The sequence below is a fragment of the Urocitellus parryii genome, chromosome 1 (genome assembly GCF_045843805.1).
Source record: "Urocitellus parryii isolate mUroPar1 chromosome 1, mUroPar1.hap1, whole genome shotgun sequence".
NCBI classification, from domain to species: Eukaryota; Metazoa; Chordata; class Mammalia; order Rodentia; family Sciuridae; genus Urocitellus; species Urocitellus parryii.
The window spans coordinates 218534786-218553344 of NC_135531.1; the positions used below are offsets into that span (position 1 = coordinate 218534786).

General features: G+C 35.3%; 1 protein-coding gene across 2 annotated transcripts in view; it reads right to left on the reverse strand.

The window, feature by feature from the left end:
* Positions 1-6038: 6038 nt before the first annotated feature.
* Positions 6039-18559, reverse strand: part of Slc38a11 (solute carrier family 38 member 11) — a 51125-nt gene continuing 38604 nt past the window's right edge. For both annotated transcript variants that reach the window (XM_026393100.2, XM_026393103.2), the window contains 2 exons: positions 16039-16170; positions 6039-6332 (listed from right to left, as the gene is read on the reverse strand). In XM_026393100.2, coding sequence (XP_026248885.1) covers positions 6039-6332; positions 16039-16170 — 426 coding nt within the window. The remainder of the gene's footprint in view (positions 6333-16038; positions 16171-18559) is intronic.

The window sequence follows — 18559 nt, forward strand, 5'->3', positions numbered from 1 at the left end:
GTTGCCTGAGGTGATTTTCCTAAACTGTTCCCTTTTTGTTCCTAAACCACCTCCTCTTTTGTCTGCTGAGAACTGTACCTAAACCATGAACACAATTTGGTTTTAAGATTTGATTCTTTCTTTATAAGTAATATTAAATAAAGGAATTAATGTACCTTTCTCTGGTGGAATATAAATTTAAATATGCATTAAAAATGTCTAAATTAGATAACTTCAAGACTTGAAGTCATTAAGTGTTTATTGAGCATCTCAAATAAATAAGTATATGACCATATGATGTCAAAAATAAAACTAAATATGACATGACTTTAGGTCTCAAGGAGTTTATGATTAAGAAAGATACAAATAATGTTCATTTAGTAATTAAACAAGTGAAAAGGTAAGGGCTGATTTGTATGTACTTTTTGAGAATATTCCACATGCCCAGTGTGGGGGTGCACAACTGTAATCCTAGCAACTCTGGACTGGAGGCTGAGGCAGGAGGATCACAAGTTCATAGCCAGCCTCAGCAACTTAGTGAGGCCCTAAACAACTTAGCAAAACCCTGTTTCAAAATTAAAAAAAAAAAAAAAAAAGGATAGGAATGTGGCTCAGTGGTAAAGTGCCCCTGGGTTCAATCCCCACTACCAAAAAAAAAAAAAAAAAAAAAGCCACAAAATTTCTCTGAAGGTTCTATTCATAGTAAAGCAAAATAGGAAACCCAATTATATAAATCAGCTTGTTAGATAAATGACTATATCACATTAAATTTCTACTTTACTGAATGATAATCATAATCAATACAGCTGGAAAAATCCAATGAAGTGTTTTGCATTGTTCTTGGTACAAATATGCAGTTTCTCTTTTGCACCATAAATCTCATGTTAAATATTTTAGTGTTTACTATATTCCAAGGCATCGTGCCATGGGCTATAAAGAATGAAAAGAGGCTTTAAAACACATTCTCTGTTCTCAAGGAATTTTTAGTATGGATTGCCCCACCAGGTTCCTACATGTAACAACCTCAAGAATTACAAAATTTCAAAGGAGGGAATTTTGTAAATTGCAATTAGGTTGTCAAGGATGTTGCATGGAGAAGACAGAAAGGTTGATAGAATTTCTGTGAGAGTTTTGGGCATTAAAGATGAAAGACAAGAATTCAAGGGCAAAGCAAAGGGCATGCAAAACATTTTCAGTGTAAAGACACGCTTTAGTTATGCTCCAGTAACTGTTCCTTCTTGCAGTGATGGCTGATAAGGCCAGACCAGCATGTTGAGGCCACATGATGAAAGCTTTGAAGATAGGCTACCGAGTTTGTTCCTCATCCCACAGGTTTCATGGAAAGCTTTTGAGTAAGCAAGTGATCTTATGCAAAGCATGCTTTAAGAAGGTAATTCTGGAAGTAATACAAAAGTCATTTTGGAAGACGAAGAGCCTGAAAGCATAATGCTCATTTTAGAAGTCACCATTATCCTGGGTGCTAGCTGGTGAGGACAGGAATCACATGGGAGTTAAGAATGAGGATCAGACTGTCTAGTGTGTGTTTGTTTTTGTTTTAGTGGACATCCACTTACACATTGCTACAAATGAATAATATAATGAAAATGCCAAAGCTAAATGTACTGATAATTTTCCTTGTTGAGTAGCAAACATCAGTGGAGTGATCAAGTGTCTTGTAAGAGTGTATCAATTCTTTACCTGCCTGATGTTATCAAGAACATTGTTCAAGCTGGGCGAGGTGGTACATGCCCACAATCCGAGCCTCCTCAATTTAGCAAGACCCTGTCTCAAAATAAAAAATAAATAGGGCTGGAAATGTACTCACAGGTAAAGTGCCCCTGGGTTTAATTCTCAGTACTAGGGGAAAAAAAAAAAGGAACATTGTTCATAACCCAGTTTTACTCATGTTCCCTGAGTAATATTCCAAGTGAGACATCCTGTTGAGTTTATCCTCAGAAAACTTGGTGTACTCTTGAGGAACTGGTGTATGGTCTCCCTTTTCTCAGTAATGGCTATAAAGCTCAGTCCCTGAATGCTGGCAGGCTAGGAACCAGGCTTTCAGTTTAACCACCACAGCTGTGTTGACTTTAGGCTGTAATTTCTGTGTTCTCCTTTGTTCTCAATTTTCCTCCCCCTTCCTTCCTACATCTTGCTCGAGTTTTGCCCCAGACTCTAAACAGATGTCCCTACCTAGCACCTTCTTATGTCCAACTTCCAAACTTATTAAAATGTGGTCCGTTGAACCAACAACATTTTCAGAAATGCAGTTCTCAGGCCCCACTCTAGAATACTGAACCAGAAACTCTGTGGGAAGGCCCAGAAATGTGTGTTTTCTCAAGTCCTCCAGGTGATTCTGACATGTGCTGAAGTTGAAAAATCATTGTTCTGGAGAATCATTGCTTTCTCTCCTGGTCTATGTGTTCTCTAGCTCATGGTGTCTCCAGTTCACTTGGAATATTTGCTCTGTTATTCTGGTAAATACTTTATGCACTTTTAAGAGTAAGTGTAAATTTCTAAAAGAGCTTATCTGATTGGGAAAGTTAATTTCCTGGGCACAGTCCATGAAGCATTTATGGGAACCATGCCTCTTGCAGGCCTCCCCTCCTTAAGAAACAGACTAGCACTGATTTCTTGTGCGGGGGATGCGGGGGGGGGGGCAGCAGAAAATGAGATAGAAGTCATTAATTAAGAAAAAGTATACAGCATGACTCCAGTGGAGGACTTCTTTGGATTTTCTTAGTTGGATAATCTGGATCTGGACTTCTTCTGGGAATGACAAGAGGGAACAAATATTTCTTGACACCACTAGAAAGAGGCAAGACAGTTAACCTGTTCTGATTTTTGAAGATGATTCAGGTAAGGTTGAAATTAAAATTCTAAGTGAAATGGACAGGGACCCAATTCCTAAACACAAATGCCATCCAACTAATATCTTTAATGGAAGCATATGGCAAAATGCTTGCATTAACACATACTATTGCTTTCTGCCACCACCTTTTTATTCTTTTTTTTTCAGTACTGGGGATTGAACCCATGGGCGCTTAACCACTGAGCAATATTTCCAGCTCTTTTTATATTTGATTTAGAGACAGACTCCTGCTGAGTTGCTTATGGTCTTGATAATTTGCTAAGTTGCTGCCTTTGAATTCGCTATCCTCTTGCCTCTGCCTCTTGATTGGGAGTCTCGCCTCAGGTGTACATCACAGTGCCTGGCTGCCACCACCTTTTTAAAACTGAGAAATGCTTGGTAAATTTTAAAGTAATAACAGCTTCAAAGAGGTTTACTTCCTTCAGGTTACTTTGTTAGGGGCAAGAAATAGTTAAGAAGGAATAAGTTTCAGTGGAAATCTCTGATTAAATTGAGGCAGAAAGTAGATAAGGGTAGAGGCTCTGCTTTGTTTTGCTACTATGCTTTTCTGTTCAGGGAAAAAAAATAACCAAATATTCTTGTGAAATAGATGTGAGTTCCTAAGATTTATTCACTCATCAGTTTAAAGATCTTGATAACCCATGTTCCTGATAACTAGGTCAAAGGCAGTCTTGTTCTACAGGTGATTAATAACAAACAAATGTTTATTAACTATTAGATGCTGCATTCAGTTCCTACCAGGAGCTTTTCGAATACTTGGAGAATCAAGAATAACATGTCCCAAAGTACAAGATAATAGAAGGTTAAGTGCTTAATGACGTTATCCTTGATGTGCCTCTCTGTACACTCTTGAATATCTCATCTCTCATGACTTTAAGTAGTAACTACATGGAACAGTATTTCTCAGTCTCAAGAATGTAGGAATAAACTGGTGCAAAGATGTCTCACGTTCCCTTATTATGGAAGGAAAATATTTTTATAATAACTTTACCAACCTAAAAATAGGCAGAAATAGTTTTGTCTCATAATTTAAAGAACTGTAAGAAACAAATTTACAAGTTAAATACAGAAAAGCTATACAGTCAACAGGATTTTAATTAAATTAGTGACTGTTTTATTGAAGCAAAAACCACAACTGAAGCCCTAACCAGCCAAGGCTCTCGGGCTCCTGGTACTCTTTAGGGCTTTCTTAGCAGGAGTCATGTGATGACAACTCAACTCTTGCTACTGTATTTAAACTACTGTGAAGCTATTTTTTATATACATGCTATGGATTTTGGATTTTTCCCCTCTATTTCACCTGTGGAATTATAAAAACAAATTGTGTATATATTAACTCTGTTTGTTGTATTTTTTCCCCTTATTTGGCAATAATCAATGTACAACTATGTATGGTCAATCTGACTGAAATACAGATGAAAGGTAGGGAATATAATTTCAGTGCTACTTGATATAAGGAAGTCATTCAGATGGTCCAATTTTTTGTTGCTTTTTTTTTTTTTTTAAGAGAACTCTAGATAGGGCAGAGGGGTTGAAGGGGAAGGGTGGTGGAATGGGATGATCAATAGTATTCAAAGTACAGGTATCAAAACATGAACACACACAACCAGAGATATGAAAAATTGTGCTCCATATGTGTAATAAGAATTGTAATGCATTCAGCTGTCATATGTAAATTTAAAAAAAAAAAAGAGAGAGAAAGATTACGTTTTTTCCCATAGAAGTCAAGGACTCCTGCTTGTTAAATGCAATAGCTCATCGGTGAGTTTTCCTGACTTTGATATTAATTGCAGGGACTATCAGTATAATTGTGATAAATTATAGTACAGACTATAATGAAAATGAAAGCAATGTTGCACTGGTTTTTTAAAGATCATCATCAATATGAAAACGTGAAATTCTCATTAAAATGTATATAAGTCTTCAGTAAAAATTCAGGGCATCTGTGGTGGACACAGCTGTGCCTTCCAGACCTCCCCTAAGAAGGAAGCTTGTGGTGCCCCAGCTATCAGCAGAAGTTAATCTCCTGCTCTCACTTCCTGTCTAGTGCTCAGCTGCAGAGAGCTGCCTAGCCCAAGGGCTCTTCCTTCCCCAGGTGTCCATTTGCAATCCCACTGATGGAAGCAGCAGTACTAAAACGTTGGCTATTTACTCTGAACTGGGAGAGCTCTGATGGGTCCTATGTGCTCCAGATTCTCCATGAACTCCAAGGAGGCTTCGCTAGCTTGCACTGCAGTTCTATTTTTCCTTTCCAATCCTGTTTCTCTCTCCCTTTCACTAGTTATGATTCCTGGTCAATACCCTGCAGGAGAAACCCTATTTCAGCATCTACTTCCAAAGGACCCAGTCAATAAGAGCTTCCAACATATCTCTGAGGAGGGAGATGATGCCTCTTGTGTAGCTCTGATTCTTACTGCAGCTTCTAGTCATGCAGTTCAGCTTCTCATTGTATCTTCCTGCCAGCACTGCAAATTCAAGAGTTCCAAATTTGATGCACAAATAGTCTTTAAGGCTCATGCTTCAGAACAATACATGTGTGTGTTCTGTTTTTATAATAATGTGACCATCATAGTCCCACAACATCAAAAATTGGGAGGTGATTTTGCTTCCTCACACACCTGGGTCTGCACATCAGATCTATTATTCAAGCTTCTTAACAGTGGGAGCATTTTACTCCAGGGATCCACTTTTCCCTAAACAAGGGATGCTACTAAAGTTATAATAGCTTCTGTTTGTTCTTCAGATAATCATTCTTTTTAATTGTTTCGCTTCCCACTCGCTTCAATTCTATATACTTTAAAGACTTTTTTTTTTCCCTCTGTCCTGAAGGACACATACACAAAAATCCAACTCATAATCACCTACATATTTTGGAGCACAATATCTTGGCTCACATGTTAAGTAAAAAGAGTAATGCTTTGATGAGATTGCAGCAAACATTAAAGGCTTCACTTTTCTTTCCTCAATTAGCATCAGTGTACTGAGGTCAGAAGAATGAAGCATTTGTTCTAGTTTACAGTAAAATATATTCAGTTTTCTTTATCTTTTACATTGCACTGAAGAGTAAACAAACACAAGTCTTGATAAATGCCAAAATGATAATTTTATCATATAAATAGAGACAAACGTGAATATTATTAAGTGGTTTAGAAGTCTATGAAAACATGCATATTTTTATAAAGCTGTCAACTCATTGAAAGAAGCTGATGTTTAAAATGGAAAGTTGTGTTGTCAGTTGAAAATGAGAATCTGAGATGTTTGTGAAGGAGACATTGTCAGGAAAGCAGTAGAACATCTCCTGCCCATGGGTACAGTCCTGAGGATTTGTGATAGCCATGATGAATCCAAAAATCATGACCACAGCACCAATGGGAAGCATGACACAGGACACAATCTTATCTGAGTGTGTCCTTGGTTCTTCTGACAGTTTCAGATAACATGCTGAGGGGATGATAAAAATCAGAGGAGCTGCACAGAGCACACCCTGTGAGTTGAAAACAAGAAACAAGATAAGGTTACTAGATGGAAACATTCTTTGGACAATTTTTAAAAACATTTTCAAAATGTATTTTTTATTGCACCTGTTGAATCAAGCAAAGGAAAGAAAAATAATTCAAAGAAAGATTCAGAAATAGGTTTTTCCTTTTCCAAAGAAATATTTACAAATGAAAAAGATAATATATAATAGTACATCAGACTTAAGACCAGATGATCAGAAAATAATATAGAAAATGAAACATAATAAGACCGACTTCTAGCAAATCTGCAGTCTCCCTTTATTTCAGTCACGTCCTGTGTCCTTATATTCTTCATTTATGGTATCCACTATGCCTTTCAAACCTGAGTGGTCTGTTTGTCCTTTGTGTACAAATGGGGACTTTGAAAAATTGTATGGGCATATTGTCTTCCTCTAATTCTGTGCTTGTATGAAAGTAGTGCCTGTCTGTGTTGAGAAAGGAAAACTATAACCACAAGGCATTTAACATGGAAGAACATTTCTAAATCCTCTTTCAAGCAAAATGAAATGCATTAATTACCCTAGAAAATTGACAGCAGAACTAAATGACTATAACTTGCCCCTACATTAGCTGTAGATAAATTTAACCTAAGGCATAATGTCAGATTGAAAATAATAGGTAACAGAGTTATAGAAATACCAAATTATAGCAGGGTATGGTGGTGCATGCCTGTAATAACAATAGCTTGGGAATCTGAGGCAGGAGGATTGAGAGTTCAAAGCTAGTCTCAGCAAACGAGATACACTAAGCAACTCAGTGAGACCCTGTCTTTAAATAAAATACAAAATAGGTCTGGGGTTGTGGCTCAATGGTCCAGTGCCCCTGAGTTCCATCCTTGGTAACCCCATCCCCAAAATACCAAGTCATTGACTTCAAAGGAAAGGAGACTTCTCCCTGAATAGTCCTAAACCTCACTAGACACTTTGCAAATGATGTAAATGTTGAAATTCAATTCATTTTTGGTAATATATTTTTTCTAATTATTCCATTTTAATGACATCATATATTAAATAGAACATAAAATTAATAAAATATATTAAAATATAGTGAATTTTATTCTCAACCCACAAAATAAAAGTTTTCCTTTAAATTATGTGGGATTTTTTGTGTGTGTATATTTTAGATTTATCCATAACAAAGTGTTATGGATACATATGGATAGTGAAATGATTATCATAGTAATGCAAAGTTCATGACTTTTATTTTACATAATCACTTTTTTGCATATGTGAAAAGAACAGCTAAAATATACTTAACAAGCATCCCATATAGCATACAATTTTATTAACTGTAGTTCTTATGTTCTACATTAGATCTCTAGACTTGTTCATCCTATCTGCTACTTTGTGTCATTTAAGCCTTATCTCATTTCCTCCCTACTCTCTGTCCCTGGGTAATCACACTTTTATTCTCTGTATATGTATATTTGACCTTTTAAAATTTTTTCATATATAAATGAGATCATGTAATATTTTTCTTTCTGTGTCTGGCTTGCTCACTTAGCCTAATATCCATTAATGTCATGGCAAATGGCAGGATTTCCTTCTTTTAAAAGGCATAATGACATTCCATTGTGTATATATTCCACATTTTCCTTATCCATTTATCCCCTGATGGGCATTTAGGTTGTTTCATATCATGGCTGTTGTGAATAATGCTACAATTAACATGGGAGTATGGAAGTACAGATATCTTTATGAGATGGTGATTTTACTTCCTTTGGCTATAAACCCAGAATAGAAATTGCTGGCTCAAATGGTAGTTCTGTTTTTGATTTCTTTAGGAACCTCCATAATGTTTTTGATAGTAACTGTACCAATCTACATTCTAACCAACAACATACCAGGACTCCCTTTTCTTCACAGCCTTGCCAATATTTATTGGTAGAATGCCAGATTGAAAATAATGGGTAGTAGAGTTATAGAAGTATCAAGTTATTAGCCAGGTGCAGTGATGCACACCTGTAATCCCAGCAGCTCAGGAGGCTGAGGCGGGAGGATCTAGAGTTCAAAGCCAGCCTCAGCAAAAAAGAAGTACTAAGAAACTTTTTATTTTATTTTATAATATTCATCCTAGTAGCTCTGGGGTGATATTGCACAATGATTTTAATTTGTATTTCCCTGAAGACTAGTGATATTGAATACCTTTAACTATTGGTCATTTTTATATCTTTCAAGAAAGATATATTTTAAGAATTATTTAAATTTTTTTTATATCAACCCCTTATTATAATACTTTTTCCCCTAGTGCCTAGGTTGCTTTTTCATTTTGTTGACTGTTTCCATTGCTGTGTAGAGGTTTTTAGTTTTCTGTAGTTCTATTTATGTTTTTTTTTTTGTTTTTTTTTTTTTGCCATTGTAGCCTGAGTTTTTGCTCTGATATCTAAAAGTAATTGACAAAACCAATGTCAAAGAGTTTTATCCCATGTTCTTTTAGGAATTTTATGGTTTCAGATCTTACAGTTGTCTTTTAAGCCTTTCCAGTTGACTTTTAAGGGTCCAATTTCATTCTTTTGAATGTGGAAATCTATTTTCCCAGCACTATTTATTCAGGAATTATCCTTTCCCTATCATGATGACCTTGTCAAATACTGATTTAACTATATGCTTGGATTCTGTTCTGCTCAATTAATATGTTTCTATTTTTATCCCAGTGCCATACTATAGCTTTGCAATATCTTTTAAAATCAGGAAATGTCATTCCTCTTTGTTTTCCTTCTTTAATTTCTTTAGTTTACTTGGGCTTTTTCTGTGGCTCCATATAGGTTTTAGATTTTTTTCCTATCTATGCATTACTCCATTTGAATTTTGATAGAGGTTGTATTGAATCTATACATTTGCTTTGGAATATACACATTTTCACAATAGTAATTTTTCCAATTCATCATTACAGAATATCCTTCTATTTATTTGAACCTCCTTAAATTCCTTTCAACAGTATTTTATCTCCTTGGTTAAATTTACTCTAAATTGTTATTTGTGTAAAGAAATGTTCCTGATTTTTGTATGTTGACTTGGATTCTTCAGCTTTACCAAATTCATTTATTATTTCTAGAATTTTTTGGAAACCTGGCACAATTGCACAATTGTGTCATCTACAACTATAGTTTTACTTCCTCCATCCTGATTCAGATGTCTTCTATGTCTTTTTCTTTTTATTTTTTATTTTTATTGTTGGTAGTTCAAAACATTACACAGTTCTTAATATATCATATTTCACAGTTTGATTCAAGTGGGTTATGAACTCCCATTTTTACCCCGTATACAGATTGCTGTATCACATCATATGTCTTTTTCTTTTCTGCTTGCTCTTTCTAGTATTTCCTTTAGTACGTTGAATAGAAGTGCTGAAAGTGGGCATCTCTCACTTGTACTGGATCTTAGTGGAAACACTTATAGTTATTTCCCATTGATTATGATCTTAACTGGGAGTTTTTCATAACTGTTCTTTATTACATGGAGAAACTTTCCTTCTATATTTAAACTGTTAAAAGTTTTTGTCACAAAAGGCTGCTGAAGACTTTATCAAATGCTTTTACTCTGTCAATAGAGATGATCATGTGGTTATTAGCTTTCATTTTGTTAATGTGAAATAGAACATGTTATTGTCTTAAAGATAAAAAAAGTATTAAAATACATAATCAATAACTAAAAATGCAATATTGATTCATAATTAAATACAAGATTTCTTTAAAGTGTTTTTCTATATTTTAAAAGGTCATTGTGTAAATTTGTAAGTATATATAAGCATAATATAATGAAACTCTATGCATCTATAACCTATGTTTTATGAGCTCTTTGGAAAACTGTATTCACAGATTTTTCCCAGATTCAACCAAAGGAAACTGAATTTGAAGTTGGATGATGAAGAATAACAAATTATATTTTAAAAAAAACTTTACCTATTTTCTCAATGTCACCACTTAATCAAATTACTGTGTGTTCCACATTAAGCACCACTTATATTATTATAGGTGAAATATTATTACTATGATTTCAATAATACACCTCTTTTTGTTTTTTACAAAACCAAAAAAGAAATCTAAATTGTCAATTACATGTTTCACATTATCAAATCAGACTAGTTAGGGAGTATCTAAAGGTCTGTGGAAGAATAGTAGTGACCACACTGCATGGAAAATATTTCACCAGTAAGAGAAACACAAGAATGAGGAATGAGTAAGATAAAACAATATTACATTCCAATTTAAAATATGTAGACAAAGTACTTTTGCAATTTATAGTGCCTGAATACAAAAGAATACCCATAAAGGTACACAATAAACAAAAGATTAGCTGTCATATGGCTAGAATTAAAGAAATGCTAGGCAAGAACTCTACCACCAAGCTGCCTCCCAGCCTCACAGTGCTTTTCTAAGTTATAGAAAATATTATAGAACTCAATCTGTGCTTACACTCTATGATTTCTTTGAAGGAAGAATTTCTGAAACAAAATAATTCAAATCCATGTATATACTGGTTTGTATATGTAGTCTCTTCTCATTGTAGGAACAGATCTGGAGCTGCAGAATCTGAAGGTATCACCAGGATGACAACTGCTGTCAGCTGCTATGGAAAGGCTGCTGTCAGCCCTTGAAATCTTTCAAACCTAACTCCCTGGGCAGGGCAAAGAAAGGGGTGTTCTGTTTATGTTGTAATTCATAAGAGGTGAGAAAGTAACAATTACAGAGAAAATTACATTGATGATGTTTGTACTGGAAGGAGCCCAGTTGATTACCACGTCTTGAATACCAGTTACTTTCTGGTAACTTGAAAGTTCAGTTTTGCGAGAGGTTGTTGCTGGAATTCAAGATCATCAGTAAAATGATAGTGCATTTCTATCTGCTCTATTTCCCATAAATTAGTCCAACTTATTTCCTTCCTTTAGTATAGATCTGTTTGAGGATACATTACTGGTTTTGGAATGATTTTTAAAATTGCTTGACAGTTTGTAAAATCAGAACTACTTATTAAAGTGAGAGTAAAACATGGTTTTATTTATAAAGACAGAACAGTGCTATCCACTGGTAATAGTACAACTGATGCCAGGACATTTTACCATTTGCAACAGGGAAAGAACAGAAAGTGTTGAAGAATTTTACCAACTATATGGATGGGAAAAGTGTCTGAATTCTCTTTTCTGAACAAAAACCTCTCAAATTGTGCAGGGAAGGTTTAAAAAAAATAAAATAATACTTATTAATCTTTTAAATTTCTATTTTTAACCAGTTCAGACACATTAAATTTATTTCTATACCTTAAAAAACCAAAAACTGTCTTTAGCTCAGGATCTGTCAACTTGGACTATGTCTTGCTCACTCTGATGATTGTATTTCTGTATCTGGGATCTCACTGGGTATTTGGCTTGCTTTATTACTTCCATGCAAGCTTCACACAATGCCAGTTGAACTGGTTACTCTGGCCACAGGCACCAGCTGTTTCATTTTTTTTCCCTCTCTTTGTGCTGTGGCAAGTAGAAACCCATAGGGCCCAATTACTGTACATGCCTCTTTTCTATAATAGCAATGTCAGTGCCAAAATGCTGGATTCTTATTACCAAGAATGAGATTTACATTCATTTTATTTGCTTTTAAAATTAATCCTTTAAAAGTGAGGGTACATTTGCTTTGGAAAAATATTTCATTGTCTACTGCCATGAAAATGATGAATTAAACATAAAACTCTAAATGAGGTTTTAATTTTATTGAATAAGTAATATAACCCCAAATAATTTCCTTTGATGTTCAACTTTACTAAATAACATTTCCCTAATTTCCCAAGATCTTATTCTAATATGTATCACATCTATGAAGGTCATTGTTCTACTTAGTGATAATTGAGAAGCCATAATAGAAAAGAATTCCTAAAGTACTACAATTATTAATGAAGATGACAAGGACCTGGGTTCAATCTCCAACAGCCCCCACCCCAAATTATAAATTAAAATGAAAGCTATTAACTATAATTTAAGATTAAAAAGTTTTAGTTTTATTTTAATCCATTTCCTGATATTTTAAACCATTATTAAAGTCAATTCATATGTATTATGAATCACTCTGAACCTTATTTGCAAATGAACTCAATGCATAGATTTTTAATTATAAAATGGATAAAAAAGCAGAATTATTTGACATAATTTAATGCCTGACATGTAGAAAATCTCAGATGAATGCAATGATTAAATGTATGGGCTAGAGAGGATCCAAATACCTGTGTTCAAATCTTGATTCTTCTACTTAGCTTGTATGGCCTCAGATTGATTATTAATCACTGGGCCTCAATTTCTGCATCTGTAAAGTTAACATGATCAAGGAAGATAATGCATGCAAAGTACTTAGCCCAGCATATGTACATGTTAGCTCATATTATCCCTATGCAGTAGAACACAGTATACTTTAGTTAATTCCTCACATGTTGCATGTTCCAGCATGTATTAGTTACTGACAGAAATGATGCGAAATGTGGCTTGATTACTCATTGTCAGTGTCCACACAAAAGGGAGGTGGGGAAAGAGCAGAAGATGTTATTGTGCATACCAAAAACTTTTATTGATGGACAAAACACGTATTTTCAGGTGGTCTATAGAGAATGGAGATTCTAGATTTTACTAATTTCTGCAAAATGCTTTTAAAACAGGTGTCATTGTCTTGGGTTATTAGGTTATAGCCAACAATATAACACTTTCCTATAATTGTTTTCTGTGTATCTCTCTATATAGGTTAAAAAAAATCTAAGAATCTAGAATTATGTTTTAATTTTTTTTTTAAAGTAGTCTTCCACAGAAGCTCAGATTTTGACTTTTTAATATTTACAAAGTATTCTCTGACTATAATAACCAGGACCTATCTTAATCACAAATGTTTTTAATATAAGTACAATAGTGAATATTTAGTGTTAATGTGCTAAGGATTTTGTTGCACATGTGTCATGAAAATTAGCAATTAAGTCTATGTAAAGCAATGGTTAAATTTACAAAAATATATCATTTCCCAAAAATGAGCCATATGTATGTGCTTGGCTAACTAGAGACAAACAAAACATTTCTTAGTTTACCAAGATATGGTTGCCTGTTTAGGCAGCTGATAGATATATTTTTCCTCATAACAAAATTCTACAACATTAAAAAACAAAACTTGTGAATTCAAATGAGACGTTTCATAAAACAAGAGAAAACAGAGTGGGGGATCATGTTGGTCGTATCTACAGCATAGTTGAAAGATCACTACTACTATTAACATCAACACTTTTTGTCATACTTTATTTCCTGGTACTACACTAAACAATGTCATATGTGGGAACATGAAAATAAGTCCTGATCTTTGGTCTCAAGGGGCAATCACCCATGCAGGAATTTGAACACACTGTTTTTATCCTTATTCCGAGTATCATGGAAAATGAAGAAGGTGGCTACACATTGTCTTCAAAGAGCTTACAATTTGGTAGGGAAGACAAATTTACAGATGGTTCAAATAGCACATGATATGAGATAATATACAAATGAAGTTACTTCATTAAAGTTACTGCATCAAGGTTGCTACATGAAATAATCTTGAGTGGACCTACTAGCCCTGTCCTATGCAAAATTAGGAAACAGGTTAAAGTTGCCTTTGGCATTTGTCCACCTCCTGGTTGGTTGGTTGGTTTGTTCTCAAGATGGGATCTCACCATATTGCCCAGGCTATCCTTGAGTTCCTGGGCTTAGGCAGTATTCCTCGATCAGTTTACCAAATAACTGGGACTTCAGGCACACCTCATTGTGTGCTGCTGGGCTTTGTTTTTCACCACCAGTGAAAGGGCAATTTCCTAGTGCCCTGAGGTTTTGAAAAGTTGCATATTCTCCACTTTCCATTTACTCTGTTCCCAGAAAATTCCCAGAAATGTGTTCTCAACAGAATCTCCTATGGCCTTTTCTGGGAACTTCAAATCATAATGGCATCTGGAGGGAATAGTGTCTTGGGCACTAACAATAATACTTTCTCCAAGCCCTAACTCTTAACGTAATGTGTGAATGATAACTTGGGATCCTACCTATAAAATTCTGCCCTCCCATGGTGCATAACCTAATAAATCCTAAACGGTGTGATTTCATTTAGAAATCTGCTGTTTCTGCTTAGGAATTAGAACCAAGGAGTCATGCATAATGTGCCCTTCTATTCCTCTGTCTTTCTAATTAAACCTGTCACCAAATTATGACATATTTTCCTCAAAAATGTCTTTAGATATCCTATCTACTTCCCTATCATCTCCATCACCTACATAGCAGTTGAACTTTTATGTTTGTGAGAAAGCAAGGATCCTTTCTGATTTCCTTCCATCACTCCTGTTTTGTGGCACGAAAGGAGTAAACAATAAATATGTGATCTATGAGTACATGTGTTATTATTTGCACTCGATTGTGAAGTCTTTGTGGTATATTGACAGAAATGAAAGGAAACTGGTCATTGTAGGAAAAGGAAACAGGTAAGACAAAGGACAAAAGAAAGAACTGATTTGGAATATATATATATAAGCCATAAAAAGAAGGTTGGCTGATACTGAGGGTAGATTTTACTAGGTAAAGGGAAAATAGCTTTTCATAAAAGCAAATATAAACTCTGTTTATATTTGCTCTGGGAGGAAAGTGGAGATATTTGGGGCAGGATGCTAATAAACTGAAAGTAGAACTTTAATATGTTCTAGTGGAAGCAAAAAAAAAAAAAGATCAATTTAGATGTAGTTGTGATGAAGATCTAGATTTGAATGGTGGCAGTAAATGCTACAAAAGAAAGATCTGGAGAGAGAAAAATATTAAAAGAAAAAGAAATTTGGCCTGGGTAAGTGATTATACAATATGGTTATAACTCTCTTCCTTTCATATTTTCAATGAATTTCACTAGGTATATATTTTTACCCAGAAAAAATATTCCAGGTCCATTTAATTAATATTTTTTCTTTTAGAAATGTCTATATATCATACAACCATGACCTTGCACTCTTGATGTTTTCAATTAGTTGATACTTTGTTGTGAGGGGCTGTGCTATGCACTGTGGGATCTTGGTAGTACCCCTCACCTTCTCACTAGATGCCAACAGTACTGCCCACCTAGTTAATAGTATACCTCTAGATATTGGTGGGGAGAGCAAAGTTAACCCCTATTTGAGACCCACTGTTTCAAAACTATATAGTCCTATGTAAGTGCAGAGTATCATTGTTATAAATATTTGCTATTATATTACAAACATGTTTTCATTCTAATTCAGAAAATGACAATTCTCTTAGGAAAATACATCTTATATTAAATAGAAACATTTTCACCCACCCCCAGAACTGAGTACTTTACCACTGAGCTACATCCCCAACCTTTTTTCCTTTTTTATTTTGATACAGGGTCTCCTCTCAGTCACCCAGGCTGGCCATCAAGTTGTGTCCCTTCTGACTCAGTCTTCATAGTAGCTGGATCAGAGGTAAGTGCCTCCTCCCCCAGCAGAACCATTATTTTAAAAGAGTTTTAGGGGGCTGGGATTGTGGCTCAGCAGTAGAGCGCTCGCCTAGCACGGGCAGGACCTGGGTTCTATCCTCAGCACCACATTAAAAAAAAAAAAGGCCTTGTGTTGTGTCTATCTACCCTAAAAAATAAATATTTAAAAAAAGGGAGGTTTAGGATGGAAGAAGAAGATCTTTAAATGTACTTACATTGAGTTCTAAAACTATTCCAAGGCAATCAATCAGCAATGAAACCAATGTGGCTATCATAATTATAACCACTGTTATAAGCACATGGAAAAATGATGAAAGAGTCCCTCCAAAAAACACGTTGGCAATGACCTGCCAAATAAACAGATTATTTTGAGAGGTAGTCTTCAGACATGCAAGATTTATTGAAAGAGTATTTTGTAATAGCATGTAGGAGTATATACAATATTGTCAATAAGACAATCAAATTTTGTCTCTATGAATGTTTTATATTTCCAAATTACTTACACACAGACACATAATGCAAGAACAAGTATTTTTTTTTTTGTGGTGCTATTAGTCAGTCAGTTGATTATATTACAGATGCAAAGCATGACACAGCAGGGTTTAAATACATGCATCTCTCAAGAATAAGCAAACCCTTAGGAAGTTACCTTATCCTTCTTCTTGAGCCTAACAAGGTTACTACTAAAACAAACTGCAGATGCTATTTAGATTACTTGAATGGCCTCTGAGGAAAGCATTACCACATTTCCTTTTAATGATGCTGGATGTGTAATATCCTTTACTAAGAGGAAATTGATTCTACATAAATGAAATCCTAATTGTTACAATTTAAGTCCATGATATATAGCTTTTCCTCAACAAAAATATAGAGAAGAGTTTATCACTATTTCTTATTAATACTCAGATCAGGAAACCAATTGACAGTCTCCTATATCCCACATTGTGGTATAATTTACAAAGAGAAGATGTCTGGGAGATTCTTCCTTTCTCTGGAATTAACATCCTAACTAGAAATTGACAACCCATCTAAAGAAATGAATGTATATAGGAGGCTGAGGCAGGAGGATTGTGAATTCAAAGACAGCCTTAGCAAAAGTGCTAAGCTACTCAGTGAGACATTGTCTCTAAATAAACTATAAATTAGGGCTGGGGATGTGGCTCAGTGTTCGAGTGTCCCTGAGTTCAATCCCCAGTACCAAAATAAATAAATAAACAAACAAACAAATTTATCAATTTGTGATGGTACAAAAAATATCAAATAGCTTTTAGAACTAGAAAGAGCTTCAATCATCCAGATCTATCTCCCTTCAAGTAATCTTCTTTACAGCATTCCTGAAAAGTTCTGGACTCACCTTGGTTTGAGATAGGGATTGAAACATGGATAAAATTTGAAGCTGAATTGCCAACTGAGTCAATAGCATGCAAAAGAGCAAAGAGGTGAGAGTAGGAACAAACCTGTGGAGGGAGACAGGAAACTGAATAGAGGAGTGACTGTGCAGAAGATCAGGGGCAGAGATGGCATGGTAGGAGAGGGTCAGATGCTTAATATGGTAAAGAAGAAGATCTCCAAGTTGTGTTATCTTGGTAGGTAACATTCCCCAGAGGCCAGTTGCTGCCGTGGCTCTTCTAGAGTTGAACTAATAACTCTAACTGATTATAATTTGAACAGTCTTCCAAATATTATCTTATTTAAAATCTATTATTATCAAAACTTCTAGTATAGGACTGTGAGAATGAAAAAAATCTGGGTAGGCTAGTGAGGGATATTTATTAGGGACACACAGCCTTTTTGTTCCCTTTATATGTGGTTGGATATCTTACCCATGATTTGAGATAGTTTCATTATATTAGCTCTGTGTGTGTGTGTTTATGTGTATAGAAAGAAGTGAACGGGTGAGGTATATATGACATTTCTCTGCCTAATATTTGCTACGATGGCAAAGATCTTGATTTAGTTCTGTCTTCCTGTCATGGGAGCTAGAAAGGAAATTCAGGTCCAAGTACTGAAGACAGAGGCTGCCCAGGTGAAGTGACTCAGACGGTCCACACACAGTTTACCAGAAACCGCATGGGAATGCACCATCTGTTCTTTCTGATCTAGAGATCAAATCTGAACCTCAAGTCCTGGGCAGATGCTGCAAGAATACCATTTCCTGCATCTAATAATAGTTAGAAAATTTCTAAAAGGCTCTTACATTTTAAAAACCTGCATAAAGTATCAGTGTATTTGACTTCTCCCTCTAGTCAAGGTAGAAAATGGCCTGTGAATGCCACATTAGCAAGTGAGCAGAAATGCTGGTAGCAGAGGGCACACACAGTGCTGCCCTATTCCCTCTTTCAAGTCCCAGTGCTCGTCCTCACCCAGCACTGCCCATGGGAAGGGAAGCTCCAGGCTGTCCTGAGAGGCTTGCTGATTATTGAGTGCATTTAAGGCTCTGTGGACGTTTCACTTCATACATTAGACCCATTCACATAGTGCACTGTGTAAACAGCCCCCAGGAATAGATCCTAAGACTAAGCCCTTTTCAGTATGACTCCTGAAAGAACCACTGTGCCTCAGGATCATGTTTCACTGCTAACCAGTGCAGTGGGTGTTTAGCTGTCAGCAAAAGGGATTCCTGACAAGCCATGCTATCCCATTTCACACCAAAAGGACTCATTCTCTTTCAGCTAATCTTTCTCCACAAATCCAAGTGGATTATACAGCATAATTTGGAAATGAATTTATAAACAA